At 42.5% G+C, this 16932-nt stretch overlaps 1 protein-coding gene across 1 annotated transcript in view; it reads left to right on the top strand.

The window, feature by feature from the left end:
- Window positions 1–9482: 9482 nt before the first annotated feature.
- The window catches only part of ENPP1 (ectonucleotide pyrophosphatase/phosphodiesterase 1), a 55591-nt gene continuing 48141 nt past the window's right edge, over window positions 9483–16932 (top strand). The window contains exon 1 of the mRNA XM_040597559.1: window positions 9483–9723. Within this exon, the coding sequence (XP_040453493.1) occupies window positions 9535–9723 (189 nt within the window). The 5' untranslated portion in view covers window positions 9483–9534. The remainder of the gene's footprint in view (window positions 9724–16932) is intronic.

Genomic DNA, 16932 nt, shown 5'->3' with positions numbered 1-16932 from the left:
AAATAGGCTCAATGAAAAACAAGATTTGAGAATCAAAATACAAGGTCTTGTCTAGCTGTTTGATTAACAGTTCTAGCCATGTGTCATAGGGCAACAAAATGAGGCAACTTGCTGTCGATGAATGCTACTGTGATTATTGATGCTGAACAAATCTACAGGAGTAACTAACAAAGAAGTACCTTAGCACAAATGCTTTGCCATCTTCAAAATGTCAGCTATTGCTACTGTTCAGATGCTTTCTCTGTGAATTATGCTGCAATTCAGAAGGTAAGAGTAAGTACCAGGGTGACTAAAGTGCAACAACCCCATGGTGAGTTAATACCCTGAAAGTATAATAGGAGGATACCTTCCAAAGACAAGCAATTCTTCAGAAGCTTAAACAGCTAGGTTGAGACAAACTGATTTACCAATAACTTGTAAAGTATGTGGCCAAGATATCTGGTACATAGAACTCTTTGAACTTTACATGAAAAAGGAACCCCAGACAAAAATAAATTTACTAAAAATACATCATGTTTCCTTCTGGGGTGAGAATAAAATGACTTTTAGACACCATTAACATCCTGGTTCAGTCAATTCAACCTCCCTTAAAATACATAGTTGGATTTGGTGGAACATACTGGTTTTTAAATGGCGACATTCTAAAGAAACATCCCTACAAGAGCCGGCAATAAAACTGGGGAATTTTTCCTTCTATCTTACAAAAATACAAATGGATAAAAAAAATATAAAAAATGAGCTTTTAGGTTTCTCTCTAGGAGAGTGCTTTGTCATGTGAATTCCATACACTCATCTTTTCAGATAGTTTCCTTTATTCCAGCTTCTTAGTCCTAGCAGGAAGACCTCATATGTGAGAAGGCAACACTAGCACAGAGTTTGCATTACATATCCTACAGTGAGTGATTCTTAGTCAAGATTTACTGAGTAATACAGACTTTCTCATGAGTGATGGGCTACTGAGAAACTGGAGACAAACAAGTTTAAGCAAGGGAAGCAAATATGGAATATGCAGATCTGTCTGACATCTAAAGACAATCTGGTTGTGTCATGTCCACAAAAGGGAATTCACAGAATCACAGAATGGTTTGGGTTGGAAGGGACCCTACAGATCATCTAGTTCCAAGCTCCTGCCACGGGCAGGGACACCTTCCACTAGACCAGGTTGCTTAAAGCCCCATCCAGCCTGGCCTCGAACACATCCAGGGATGGGGTGTCCACAACTTCTCCAGGAAACCTGTTCCAATATCTCACCACCCTCACCGTGAAGATTTTCTTCCTAATATCTAATCTATCTCTACCCTCTTTCAGTTTAAAGTCATTCCGCCTTGACCTATCACTACATGTCCTTGTAAAAAGTCCCTCTTCAGTTTTCCTGTAGGCCTTTTTTTCTTGTAGGAATTTCTTGTAGGCATTGCTGGTTAAGTTTATGTAGAAATCTGCAAAAAAAAAAAAGTTTGCTAACAAATGACAAATGATATAGGAGATTTTTTTTAAAGGATATAAACTTCTCAGAAGATTCATTCACAAATTAAGCTGGAACATAGGGTGGATTGAGCAGTGAATGGGCTGACAGTTGGCTGGCTGTAATACTCAGTGCAGGCTTGGAGTCAGCAGAGGAGTGGCTGCTCTGTTTGTAAAAGACCTTCTTTTTGTTATTCCACTTCCTGAACAGATTCAAGAGTATTGCCTTCCACTTCATTTATGGGCTACAGGAAGGTATGAAAGGAAGGCAGTAGGAACTGGAAGACTTATTTTCACTATCTCTTTAAACTGATTGTGAAGCCAGTATTGACTAATGCACTATGTGTCCCTTTAGGACTGGTTTAGCATGTTCCCTAGATGGGGTCTGTCAGCCTCACCTGCAGACTTCAGTTGTCTTTGTCCACCACCTCTTTGTCCACCAACAATATTATGATTCATAACAACATACTTGAGTTCTGCTCTGAAAGTGGGGCGGTGGGTTGAGTTTGGGTGGCAAGATATCCCTTGTGATCTTCTGGGCTCCTGAAGATCATGCCTAGGTCACCTTGTATAGACCTTGAATCAAACTTGGAATAATGCAATTCCTGGCGTTCCCCACAGCCTGAATTAGCTGTTGTTACCAACACTTATCTCTGGTGAATCTCTGAAGAGTATTTTGATGATACCTTGGTCAGATATAATATGTGCAGGTCCTAAAGTAGAAGAGATTCAGCCATGTCTGCTAAAGGCTTCTTGCTGGTTCTTGGAAAAAGGGGTAAATGCAGTGCCCTGCCCCAAAACACCTACTGCATCCTTGAGATGTCATCCTGTTTCGGTTTATTTTAAAACAATCATATAAACATACATTGTTTCCCTTTCCCGATGGGCTTCCTGCCTGGGCCATGTCCTAGAAAATGATTTCATTTTATCACTCTGAAGCAGCTTTAACAGAAGCAATGTTGTGCATCCTCTTGTACTTTTATAAATACTTCTGGACACCGGTTTTCATAAATGCAGAGGAGGCAAACTATGAAGCCCAAAAGAATCATAACTAAAATGTTTTCCTGGAATTTCCCTGGGTAGTTTTTTGTTGTGGGATCTAAGAGGAAGTGGCACAGGTTAGCTGGGTGACAAGGCAGAGCTGAAGACTCTAGAGTTGAAGGAGGATTGGGGTGAGCTCAGGTACTGGTCACATCCACTCACACTGTTTGGAGATAAGAGTGTGAACATTTCCAACCAGGAGACAGGGTTTCCCGGCTTGGTGAATTTTTCTATATGTACATGCTCACATCAAGCCAAAAGCAGCACAGAAGTAAAACGGGTGAGCAGAGAGCTCTCAGACACTTGGTTGATAAAAAATATATATGCAGATGTTCTTAAAAGATGTTTAAGCTTTCAAAAGTGTTTGTGCACAGACCTGTCAGGATTGCAGAACCAGATGTCTAGTGAAGGCTGTGAAGGTCAAGACCAGAAACATGGAGTATTTGTTCTGGTCATTACTCTGAAGCACAGAAATACCACAGATATTCCATTTACTTGGAGGCTTTACAGATATCCTTTTACGGAGGGGGAATTTGATCTGAACAAATAAATGTTTTCATTAGGTGTTTGTTCTATTGAATCTGATCATCTCCTAAACTTACAATGCTTGCATATACAGCACTGAAATTCAGATGAATGAGAAACTGCATCTGCAGCATTAAAAACCAAAGACACAACTTGCCCTCTCTTTCCTCCTGTGTGCTCCTCTCCCTCCCTTCTGGAGATCTTTGAGTGTTATCTCTTGAGTTTTCCACTTGGTCTTAACGTTATACTTGCCAAGTATAACATTAACGTTAATAATGTTTACTCCTGTCTTATGCCTTCATTATTTTTTTTCTGAAAGGAATAACAAATGGTACTCATTATCCCTACACATAGTATTTTAATTTTGTGTGGATTTTATTGAGTAATATCATATTTTACAATACCAGATGTTTCCTTAAGTGTGCAACAAGTTCCTGGATCATTCATGGTCTGTTAGAACACTGGAAGAAATAACTTGCATTGTGAAAATCACAATTTTTCCCCCCTGTGATAATTCAGTGCAGTCAGTCTTAAACATCATTCTGGGTACTTTTCAAAAGAATTTTCCAGAATTTTGTTTTGATGACATTTTAGTATGTTCATATGAAATAGACATTGTTCTAACAGTGAAATAAAAGCTTGGCATACCATGCACTTGCTTCCAGTAAAAAGGCAGTGAATGCCAATGCCTGTAGCTGTTGAAATGGAGACATGCAGCATCTGGACAGTAGCGCTACTATACAGGGCACAGGACTTTCTCAGATTACGCTGACCTACATATTTTACATGATGACAATAAATACTAAAATTTAAAGAGGTATTTCTTCAGACACCAAGAATTAAACTGCAAAACTTCTTACTGCAGAATGGAGTAGATGCTAAAAGTGTCCGTGTGTCCAAAATGTGGTTAGACATGATGAAAAATTACTTCAAACAGTGTTTTGCAGCCTCCGGCTTAAAAATGTTCTCAGCTGCGATCTTTGACCGCTCTTTAACCTGATTTAACACTGCAGTTGTTGTACTCTTAAACATGAAATAAAGGTGGATTACAAAACTGTTTGTATGATTTAGGAATATAAATCTGTCCGGAGATGCAGGATGTACATTGCAAAATTCCTTACACATTTTTTTTTAATTTCTGCCCCTAGTTGACCATCTATTTTCAAAGCCTTTTTTTTTTCCCCCTCCATCCCTGTTTGTGTTGAATCTTGTTCACTCTGAGTTGTCAAAAATCTATGAGATGTAAGAGGATTTCTCAATGTGATTTAGGATGGTGAGCCTGGGCCTTAGGAATTCATCTAACAGATTCAGAGGAGAGTTAGTCAATGTAATTTCACAGCAACCTTTCTATGTTACCCTCTGGACCACCAAGTTGTTATAGATGTCTCAGAAGAAATGGGTTTTAAGGCAGGAACTGAAAGAGGAGTTTGTTGTAGCATGTCTACATGATGCAGAGACTAAAATGGATGAGAACACAAACATACTTGCTATTTATATTTCTAGTTTAAATTTCAACACATCATTTAACTTGTGAACGAAAGATTTATCTTCTTTAAATCACCAGCTAGCTGCAGCGGATGTTACAGTAGCTACAGTATTGCATTGTTCTAGATGCCTCTCAGATTGATGAGCACCGCTTTTAATCTCACTGGAAGCAGCATTGAATTAACATTTCTGGTCTTCAAGAAACAACTGGACTAGTTACTCTACTATGGCATTTTTCTTTTTGTTTTTCTTCTTATTGGTGAACATCCTACAATTTTTCCACCATCCATAGGTACAGAAGTATTCTTCTTGGTAATAGACTTGCTTGTGCAGACCACTTAGATATGGTTTCTGGATTAGGTATTAAAATTGGTATTGCTGGAAAGATTATACTGATAACAGCATAATGTGTGTTTTCTTGGGTAGCATTAAAGTATTCAAACATCTTACAATGTGCTTCCAAGCAAACACTGCCGATACATTGTCATCATGTCAGGATTTTATAGTTTAAAGGTGTTTAGGCATTTTTTTTTTTCTGAAATCAAATAAAGGTATTATTGTGTAGCTTGGAAAGACAATTACTGTCAAGCAAGTATTTCCTATTGCTAATGTAAAGGCTTTTCATCGTTTGCTTGTATTATTGCCAGCAATCTAACAGCTATTAAAGTAACAGTTTTTAAATTTGCAATAATATATGGCAAACTAAAACTGAAAGCAGGCAGGATTATGCCATTTTTCAATGACACAGGAAATATTAGGTGGTCAGTATATTATCACATTGTATTTTTCTTGAGAACGGCTATAACAGCCAAAAAATGGGTAATTTTTTTTTTGTATTTATTAAAAGGGGTGCATGCTGGTGAGTAAAACTAACACATTCTGAAACAAGTAGTTGTAGAGGACCAAGTAATTTTTTTCCAAAGAGACATCGTGATGTACAGTTTAGAACCTGTCTTGCAATGTGTCTCCTGAAACTTCACATTGCCCTTGTGTCTTGGATCTTTGCTCAGCTATGTACCATCCCTTCATGCTGGTTTTACAGATAGAAATCTGAAAACCACAGTTCAGTCCACACAGTTTGATGTGCCCATAAATGTGATGATTTCTGCCTTCATCTTAGGCGTTACTGCCAGACACAATAGTCTCAGATATACCTCCAGTTTCATTTGTCCTTTTTATTAATAATTTCTTCAATTTTTATAAAGTTTCAGACATACTTTGAGCAATAAATAGAACTCCCTCTAAGGATATCTCAGAAACTAAGGTAATTCCTAATTTTTCATGGATGTTTAGAATAGTTTACAATGCAGCTCTCATGCAATAACACCAGAGAGGTCCTCACAGAAGCTGAGAAACAACTTCATTAGTTCCTGTAAGGTGCAGAGTCCAGTGTTACGCTGAACAGCAATGTTCTTCAACAAGCAGCTTCAGGATTTTAGTGTGGAGCTCCTGTTTTTTTTAGTGGCTACGGAAATTTTGCTGAGGATTAGAGACAATGCAACACAAAATAATTGCCAAAACCACCAGGCACCAGGAGGTTTATGTTGTAATTTCAGGGTCAAGACCCAGCCAGTCTGGAGTTGATTTATCATAGGCAGTCTCGTAGGATGGGGTTAAATCATGACTATACTACTCTGCCTGCAAGCTGAGTCTGTCTCCCTACTCCCAGGTTAGCAAGGGTCTCCACATTGTGGCTGGAGTGAGTAGCTAGTCTGCTCATGCAACAAGGTGCAATGTACACCCCCTTTTGCTAGCCCATAGTTCCTATTTTTGCCATAGCCGCCTTACAAACTGGCGGTCAGAGAAGGGTAGCTGGTGTTTGTTCTGGTCTTTCTAAGAAACAAGACATTTGGTGGAGATTTTATCAAGGAAAAAAAAAAAAAAACCAAGCAAGTGAAAGCACCATGCGTGGAAAACACTATGTTTACCTTTCTCTGCTACTACATCACTTATGTTTGTTTGCCATCCTGCAGTCGCTAATGGCTGAATGACAAATTAAAATCTCTGGTGACTCCCTTTATGGATAAGGCTTGGAAACACGAAGCTGGTGTTGCTGCTGTTCTCCCTTGACATTTGGTGAGGGAGCTCAATTCAGACACAGCTGGAGCTGGCAGCTGCACTGGCAGCAGCCCTGGCTTCCTCAAAAGCTTCCTCAGCCTCTGTTGAAATGACTATAGCCAATTTTTTGGAATTTGGATTTGCAAACTCAGTAATCCCCGCAATTAATTCATTGCGCAATGACGTCTTTTGTCACAGATTTGTTAAAATGGTATTGACTGCTATTTAACAATCTCCTTCCAAAGAGATCAAGTAACTAGATTTCTAAAGGTTTAATATGGGAAATGTTTTGTCTCTTCCCCCAGTATTCAACAGAAAAGACTCTTCACCTGAGTTATTCAGCATCAAAACAATCCTTTCTGGTTTTCCACCCTCCTTCTGCCTAGAGTACCTTGACACCCTGTCAGTCAGTTGAAATGAGTGTTCCTCACTGGCAGGTTAATTATTTTCCATGCTGGTTAATTATTTTCTACACTTAGCCTGAAGCACCTTAACTGTTTGTATTTACACAGAAAGAAATTATAAAATTGAGGGTATTTTATGAATACTTGTACATAGGAAAGTAACTGTTACTAACAATTACTGAATGAACAACTAACAACAGAAGTTAGCTCCAGCTGCAGAATATCCTTTCTTTCTGTGGAAAAAAGATACATTTTTGTCTGTAATGTAGTTATACACAGCTTCCACTAATCATCAGGACACAGCATGTGCTATTCAAACTTTTGAGTGGATGATTTACACAGGACAAGAAAAAAGATTTCCACCTGACTTATTCTTAAAATTTATCAGAAAATATCCTTCTACATACAAAAACATGAAAATGAAAAATGAGATTTTCATTATTTGTAAAAAAAAATAACACCTGAAAGCTTCTAATTTTCCCTGATTATTATTTTTTTTTTTTTTGGGGGGGGGGCATTTTCTTTCCTGCCAGTGTGACTGAAAACAGAAAGAAAAAGAAAATTTTAACCTAAACCAATGTGATTGCAGTATCTTTTCATTTTTAGGAGAAAAAAAAAAAAAAAGTGAGGTTGCTACTGCCTCTTGTTGCACTAGTTATTAAAACCACACTCACTGAAAAAAACCTCACCAATTTGGCTATGTCAGTTTTCATGAGTATTTTAAAAATATTAGAAAATCAGTGTTCAATTTACATTTTTTTAGTTGTTCAAATGTCAAAATCCTTGAAGGTATAATAAATTCACTGCTCAGTTGGACAGTTGTTTGAAATGCAACATTAATGGAGCAAAGGAGACTTTAGACTCAAGAGCTTAGTTCTTACAGACTCTATTGCCTTTTTTAAATTTTTTTTCCCTTTGTGATCAAATGAAACGTCAGTGTAGAAATTCTCAAGACTGCACCTATGGAACCTCATTAGATGACAACAGGCCCCTGAGGGCAGCTCTGCAGTAACCTTCAGTATGCTGTGAGCTGCAGCAGTACTACGGAGCAGCAGCGGTTAGTAAATGCTCTATCATTACAACTGTTTTTAAAGGAAAATTGTAGTGGCAGCCTGACTGCGCAACTCAGCTGAAACAGAAAACACAGCAACAACATTTTGACAGCTATCAAAATAATTTCCAGCAGGAGTTTTCACTTCACCACTGCGATTTTTTAGAAAACATGGAGGATTTTGTCACAAATTATGCAAGTGCCACTCTTCTGAGTGCACTGACCGTTAAAATACACCTACCATAGACTCCTCAAGCCCTAGGAAATCAAAACCATCAGCACGTTAGAACTGAAAGACTGTCTAATGTCAATATACATAACGATGCATGCTACAACTTAAGCAGTAATGGAGAACGAGATAGTTGCAGCAATTTTAGGCATACTTTGTGAATCTTGACACTACTGAACACTCGCCCATCTCTTAGAGAAACGAGGAGCAGCTCAGCTATTGCCGGGGCCAGCAGGCGTGCGGCCCCCCCGCAGCCCCTGCGGTGGCAGGCTGCCCCGCTGGCTCGCCCCACCGGCAGGCAGGGCCGGTAACGGCGCCAGCAGCGCCCCGACCCCTCGGCAACCACCGGCAGGGCTGAAATCAGTGGGAATCGGCGGGAGGCGGCACCACGGAGCGACACGGTGCCTGCCCAGAACCAAGACCCAGCAGGGTACCCAGACCGGAGTTTCACGGCTGCACCTCCTGAGCGCGGGCCGGCCGGGAGGCAGTCTGCCCCAAGTCACCCCAAACGAGAAGAAATGTCCCCCGGAGGGCACTGAGGGCGCCCTGCCGAGCTGCCGCTCCGGCTGTGCGAGCACCCGGCTGCTGCTGCCCCGCCTGGGGGGCTTGCCTGGGCGCCCCGCGGGCACTGCGTGGCCGGCAGCGGGAGCCGCCGCCCCGGGAAGGGGCGAAGGCCAGCAGGCAGGGAGAAGAGCACCCTCAGCCTGCGGGAGAGATCACCAGGGAAGACATAATAAAGCTCCGGCGAGCAGAGATCGGGCTGCCAAAGAAGGCGCCGGGACCAGCACCCCCCGCCTCCCCGGGGCCGCGCACACCTGCGCCGCCGCCGCCGGGCGGCTTCGGGGAAGGCCGCGCCTCCGCCCGCTTCCCGCGGCGGGGGTCGGGCGGCGGAAACTTTCTCCGCGCTCCCTCATAAACACGGCCCGGCGCCCTCCCCCGGACGCTATTTTGGAGCGCCGTGATGTCACGGCGAGCTGCCGCCGCACCTCCGCGGCCCCGTCTCCCCGCCGCCCTGCCCGCAGGGAGGGGTGGCCGCGACCCGCCCTCACCTGCGGGGAGGGGGCGACAAGCGTGGGGCGGCCGAGCGGGGCGGGCGGGGAGGGAGAGGAACAGCCCGCCGCCTCCCCCGTACCGCGGCCGGCGGGGAAGCCGGCGGGGGAGCGGGGGCCGGCGGGGGAGCGGGGGCCGCCGGCAGCCGCGCTCTCGGGCGGGGCGGAGCCGGGCAGCCACGCTATTAATAGCCGCGGCCGCGGCAGGCGGAGGGTAGAGCGGTGGGGACGATGCAGGGTAACGGGCAACGAGCGGCGGCGAAGGGCCACGAAGACCACTTCGGTGGGATAGGGGCGGCTGACGGCGGGCTGCAGCCTGCGGCCGTGCCCATGCTGCCGGCCATGGAGGTGGCCGAGGAGCCGGAGAAAGCTCCGGGCGGCAAGAGCAAGGACCCCAACACCTACAAAGTGCTCTCCCTGGTAAGGGCCGGGGGGCCGCCGGCAGCTGGGGGGCGGGCGGCCTTCCCCGGGACTCGCCTCGCCGGCGGCCGCCGGGGGGAGTGGTGCGGCGGGGGGCAGGTGCTTCTCCCCGCGGGGCTGGGGATGGACAAGCCTCTCCTCGGGGACGAGGGCGAGAGTAGCCCGTGGCGGGCCCTTCAGAGCCTCCGGGGATCTGTCCGGCCGGCCTGGAGCGGCGTCGGGAGAGGGAAACCGCCCTGGGCACCCGCGGCTCCTCAGGGCGCCCGCCGTGCTGCGGACGGCGCCCGCCCGCCTCAGGAGCCAGCTGCGGGCAGCGGCGCGGTGCTTGTCGTACGCTCTTTCCTGTAGACAGCGACCTGCCTGGGGCGGGGAGTCGTAATTTTTCACTTGATCTATCTTATTCTTCTGATAGCGCTCAGGGTTGGATTGTCTTGATTCTTCCGTAGCATTAATGGTGGCCCCATCTGTCATCATGTGGGTTTAGCTGTTTGGTGTAGGGGGGACACCAGGGAAGACAAAACCAAGTTAAACCAGGAAAATATAGCTAGAAAAGCTGAAAATGTCAAGAGCTGAAAGGACAGAGGAGGTACAATAACTAGCTTTTACTGAATTTGAAGTACCGTGCACTGAAATTGTTGCCAAGTGCTGCTTGGAGGCACTTTCAGCGCTGGTCCGGAGGCCCTGGTGGCCAAAGCCATTGTTAGCAGGTAGGTCACTTTCCAGTTTTAGCCATGCTTCTGTATTATAATTATCCTCCCTGTAGAGATGGGAAAATAAGACCTTCCAGACTTCCTGGAGCGATCATTATGAGGCTAAAATCATTATAAAGGTGAAAGAACTGCAGCATTTGTGGAAGCTTCAGTAGAGCTGTGACAGACTCTATTACATATATATATCCATAAGTAGTCCTCTTTCAGTGCATTAAAGTGTAAGGATCAAGATGCCTTTACAGATTTACCGATAGCCTAGTAATCTGGTTACTCTTTCAATTGAACCATCCACCATATCGCAGCGATTACATGTTGCTCATACTTCCTGACATAACGGGTCAGTTGCGTTTCCAAGCTTGTCAGAACATGATAAGAAAAATATCAAAATTCATGTAAGGGTCTATGGTAGTTCCTATGTAGACGCTTTTTTGGCAACTGTTCTGATGAAAAGTCCCCTTAAATAAAGGTATCTTGTTCCATTATTTCACTGTCTTCTAGGGAGGTTAGGTTGCGCCATAAAAGCCATTGCAGCTGGCTGGTGAAAACAGCTCAGCTTTTTTTCAGGCTTAGAGATTGGTAGTAATAGTGGAAAATAACCTAATGTTGTTACTGTGAGCTTTTTATGCTCTAATACAACAGAATTATTAGAGATACATAGCCACTTTAAGACTGGATTTGAGCACAAGCTAAAATGTTTGCAGGTACTTACTCTTCTGAAATAAGGCCTTATTTTCCAAACTGCTGTTCCCTGAGAACTGGAGAAACATTCGTCCTGTGCTGACTAAAGTGTAGAGTGAAATATGGCATCTCTACAGAAATAATTAAAAATTTCTAAATATAAATGACCATGCGGTATTGGTTTTGGCTAATGCAGATACTGAGACAACTTAAGAGTATTCTGAGAACTTGAAAAACTTTCTGTATGCTGCAGGTGATAGTGGATTGAGTGAAACAAGAATATATGTAACTGAAATATGTTAGAAAGTGGAAAATTGGTGCTGGCAGTGACAGTTTGTTCTTTCTCACAAGCCCAATGCATTTATGATAACACCCCGATGTAAAAAAGGAGACCTATCTGCTTGGCATTTTGGATTGGACAATGAGAAACGGTAAAAGTGAGTGATGAGTGTGTTTCTGGTGATTAGAGAATACTTGAATTACTGTGCTTTCCAGAAAAAAAAACAACCACTAAACCCAAAACAAACTTACTTGCATTCCCTTCTTCTTATCCATGTGCCTGCCACTTGTAGATGCTTGTACAGTTCATGAATGGAACTTTGATATTCCTGGCTTCCATACATGAGCTGCAGAGTTCCCATGTATGAAAGGTTGTACCATGTGAACCGTACCCATGAGTTTTGCTGGTTGCTCCAGAAGCTTCTGTGTTACATGGCAGTACATAGTTGTTAACTGAATGTACATTGGTTGAGGGAGGGTGTAGGTAGATAAAGAAGTGGTAGTCACCTCCACTTCTAGCAGTGTTTGTTGTGGGAAGCATTTTAATTAAGTTCAGAACACAATGCAGGTAGCTCTTCTGTTTCTTGCTGTACGGGGGGATTCTGCAAACAGTGGGACAGGCCTACAAGGGTTTACTAACTCATGGTGTTTCTCTAAGGCAACAGAATGAAAACATCCAGCTTTGAGTAGTTGTGACAGACAGCGATCCTTTTATCCAGTGCAGTTTCTGTGCATACATTTTCTTTTGGCATCTTGCCGATTACCTGAGCTCGTACCTTTGTCCCTCGAAGTCCAATGAGCTGCTTGCTGCTGTTGTGTGACTGAGCAGCATGCTGCTGCCTGAGACTAGTGTAGGTCTTGCTTAGGTTTGAGGTTTTCTATTCCAGCTTGCCGGTGACTCTCAGGCATTGCATTTTGGTCTGATTCACTCGTTCCATTAAAATAAAATTTTCCATGCGTTTGTAACAGCTGAAACATTGAGGGGAAAAAAGTAACAAAATAGACAATGTTTCTTTTTTGAATATTTCAGGCTTTCTTTGTCAGAACTGGAAAACTCATTTAGATGCTTTTGCTAAAAATTTCTTAAGGAGTTTTTGCAACTTGAGAATTCCTGATCATAAAAAAAAAAAAGTAATCATCAGAATTCCAGATAAAGTCCACACTGAAACATTGAAAGTGTGTTAATCTCCTCTAAAGAGTAACTCGAGCATTTCAGAGTGCATAAAGATAATAAATTGTGAGGTTTTAAAAAATGGTGTGGAAATACACCTACAAAATATTTGTCTGAGATTATTTGTTCCTTTAAGGCAGTCCAGTTTTTTTTTTTTTAAGACTAGTGTTTTATGCATGTGCCAAACTAAATCTTCTGAAACTTTCTTCTATTCAATTGCCTTCTGAAATTCACTGAGAAGGTAGCTAGAAATTCTATAATACCTGTGAATTAAAACAGTTTTAGGTAGTGAATTGAGACAGTGTAACTCTGTGTATATGCCAGGAAAGCTGCAGATACAGTGAGAAGCAATCCTCAGGGTATGTGGTTGTACTCCTGTGTAGGTTTAGTTACTTCTTCTTTTGGATGGTTAGTGGACTCTTTATCAGACTGAGGCAGTGGGTGGGACAAGGTGTTGTAATCTGCAAACTGAAGCCAGTGAAGGGCACCACAATAAAGATGGTATCCTTGGGAGCTTCTGTGCTGGTCTCAGTTGCCCTTTTATCTAGCAGTGGAAGTTAAGTGCGCTGGGCTGTATCCAGGGGCTGGTAAACCAAGTTTTTTCTTCCCCTATACTTGACACTTGTTAGATCCTACCTGGAATACTATGTTTGGCCTGGGGCCCTCCAGTACAAGAAAGATCAATTCAACTGGAGTGAGTTCAGCAGAGTGCCACCAAGGTGGTCTGGTGCCGGAGCCCTTCCCCTGTAAGGAGAGGCCAAGGGACCTGGATTGGTTCAGCCTGGGGAAGAGATGGCTTGAGTGATGAACACCTATGTGTGTTGATGTGTGATGAACGCTGACGTGCACAGTGAGAGAATGAGACAATGGCAATAAATTGAAACAGGAGAAATTGGTACTGGATGTGGGTCAGGGAGCAATTACTATGAGGATACTTAAGTGGTGGAACAGATTGCACAGAGTGATTGTGTTGTCTCCACCCTTGGAACTTTTCAAGACTCAACAAGATAAAGCCCTGAGCAACCAGGTCTGAAGTCAGTTTTGACCCAACTTTGGGCAGGAGATTGTACTGAAGACCTCTTAAAGTACCTTCTAGCCTTATGATTCTATAAATCTGCTTCCAGTTTCCCGTTGGTCTCTATATTAAGTTTCATGTGTAAGATCTGAATCATAAACCCCCATTTATGTTAAGTGAGACAGTTTAGGCCCAAGGGAGAATATCTCTTGGCAATATCTGCTGTTGCTGCAGTCAGGAGAGAGTCTTAACTATGGAAGAGAGATCTGTTGTCTATAAAGATACCTTATATAAGAGTCCTGGAAGTTTTTCCTCACTTTCTTCCAAAATTACCCATAGCTGTTGACTTTCTGCTTATACAGGGAGAGATGGGTGTGCTGTGTCAGGATTATGGAGACAGCTGTAGGTTTGGTTGTTCTTCCCCCACAGAGATGGTGTGGAAACAACATTTTCTTGCGTATCTGTCTGAAAGATTGCATTTTGGTTGTTCTAATGCTGCTGGTTTTCCTCCTAAATATGTCTGAGGTTTGTATAGGTTAGTGGTTATTCAGAATAATGTATTTCCATATTCTTTCTCCAGAAAAGATGGAAAATGCCCGTTTAATTTTGTCAACTTAATCTTACTTTCTCTTCTACATGTGCTGTTGAAGAAGTAGAGATAGGGAGTAGTTAGTGAGAGAGCAAGTGGGAAATGAGTTGGACCTGTTGAAGGGTCTGGGCCAACACGCTGCTTCAACAGCTTGTTCTGCTCTTGGGTTTGGGCTTCTGAAAGGGGTGTAGTAACAGAATGGACTTCTGTCTTCTGCCGTTGCTGCTGTGTTGCTACAACATTGTCTTAATTCATGGGTAAGGACTGCATTCATGAATTTTCCCATTGTGCTCATCATACAGGCTTGGAAATTAGCATAACTCATGTGAGGAAAGAGAATGATAGCAAAGTGTTTGTGCCCAAACCCTGTGGTTTGGAACATGGTTATTGACTTCAGCCAACTTCAGCATGGGTATTTTCGTGGGTATCAGTCAGTTCTTAAGCACTGGATTCAATAATATTGTACTTTGCATGAGTCTGGGAGGCCTGGGTGACACATTCAGTCTTTCCTCTAGTCTTTTTTGGCCCTTGGCATATCATTCAATTTCAGCCATTTTTGTACTGTTTTGCTTTGTGCCTAGCCTTTTTTTTCCTTTTTCAGTAAGGAAAAGTAGTCTTTGCTGAAATTGTTCCTGTGAGAGTGCTGGGTTGAGCTTAGATGGGACTTTTGTGTTCCAAGTAATTTGACGCATCTTAACAGTAATATTACAGTTCCTGACTGTTAGGCTATTTAACTTCATTTAGCATCAAACTTCCTTTGTAATATAAAGTAAAAAATGGCAGTGACAGGCTGGCCATAGTTTAAATACTTTGAAGTGCTTTTGGTTCAAAATTATTAAATCAGTTCTTGGCCAGTCTCCAATATCTTAATATTTTGTAGGAAAATCTATTCCAGTGTTTGGAAACAAGGATTTTCTACAGTAAGTGTCTTAGCTGTCTTCAGTTAACATTACAGCTCTTTAGGTCCAGTAGTGGCTTATTTTGAATTCAGAAGACACACAAAAAAATACCTCTTATTAAACACCAATTTTTACTAATTGCATTTGCTGTTTATCTTGCTTAAATGAATTGAATTACAATGTAATTGTAGCTATAAATACAATAACTATATTTTTATCCAATTTAACTTATCAAAAGAAAATTTGGCATTTGGTGAATTTTAAGACCATTTTAAGTCTTCATGTTTGTCTTCAGTCAGTTCATTTTTCAAGGATGAATTTGCAAATAATTCTCATTATACACAGGAACTTGTAAATGCAAAATTTCTTTACTCTTCAGGTGGGTGCCTTCATGCTGGGCATTGAAGAAAAAACCATAATGTCGCTCTCACACAGTAAAAAGCTAAGAAATATTTAGAACCTTTTAGGTTGGAAAAGATTTTTAAGATTATCAAGTCCATTGTAACTCTCTAGGGCTTCCAGGGTTAACTTGTATTCTTGCTTTAATTGCAATTTATTTCACAGAGCTAATCAGCATATCCTATCCTAGATGACAAAGCTGATATGAAGTAAAAAAAATTCTTCAAAGAAACACTTGCAGGAATTGAGGCCTTCTTTGTACTGAAAAAAAAAAAATCCAATTATATGAAAATCCTCACCAATGGAGAGTAGGAACTATCTTTGTTTATAATTGAACTCAGAACTCATTTTAAATTTTATTGCCAAACTAGGTTGACTTTGACTGTGGCCTAGCTGCATCCAAAAGTGTGATTGCAACTTTGCTAAGAATACTTCTCTAAGAATACTTCTTCTCTAAGAATAAGCTCACTTTGGGGTGGGTAGTTTAGGTATTGCTTTCAGCATATGCAAAACAGCATAGAGTTTAGGACAGGCTGCAAGATACTCTTATGTAGCTGAGCTGGAGTATTTAAGCCATCTGGGAGGTTTTGGTCATCCCTCAGTGCAGTGTATGAGTGCTTCTGGCTTCCTAAATTCCAGCTGGACTGCAAAGCTTGGAACAGGCTGAAGTACACCCAGCTGTATGACTTGTGTGCTTCTGTCAACACCACTAGCTGCTTGCCTGCCTGAAAACATCCACGTTGTGCCTAGGAATCTGAGTGTAGAGTATCTGCTGATGGATTAGCCTGTAGTGTGCTAGGATCAGCCATTTGGTCGATTCAGGCAAAACAGGTGAGTGACTGGGGTCAGGATCAAGAGTGCTTGGCCAGGACGGGCATGACTGCAGTGTGGCTGTAAGATGGCTCAGGCAGGGGGTGGAGGCAAGAGCTGGCTACACAAGGTAAGAGGTGACTCTGCTGAGACTTCTTTTAGCTTTTTGTTGAAGAGCTGTCTTCAAGGCTTGTTGAGGTTTCCCAGACAGTGCTCTCAACAGCTGAAACAGTATTGGATAACTGGTCCCAAGCAAAGGCAGCCAAACTGCTGGGAGTAGGGAGGTCCAAACAGCACTTCCATGCAGTTCTGCAAGGCTCTTGGATGCTAAAATAAGGAAGACATTAGTACTTTAAATGGTTAGACTCTCTGTAGAGATAGCTATTAACTTAAAAAGTAAAGACCCATAGTAAATATCTTTGAAAGCTTATTTGTCACATCTTCTTCCCATACCATTTTGGTTCTGCAATTTTTTGACACTCCTTATTTTCTTAGTGTTTTACAGGATTTCTTTACTTGCTTTTTAAGGTCACTGTGTCTTCCTGTGCAGCCTAATGTTGCTGTCGTGGTGGCAGCAGCATCAGCATCTGCCACAGGAAAATGGAGGCGAGTATAAGTTTAATTGGTGTATTTGGTGGTACTATCAGTACCAGTAGAAG

Source organism: Falco naumanni, chromosome 6 (assembly GCF_017639655.2).
Source record: "Falco naumanni isolate bFalNau1 chromosome 6, bFalNau1.pat, whole genome shotgun sequence".
NCBI lineage: Eukaryota > Metazoa > Chordata > Aves > Falconiformes > Falconidae > Falco > Falco naumanni.
Note: the sequence above shows the minus strand (reverse complement) of the source record. Positions and strands in the feature narration are given on the sequence as shown.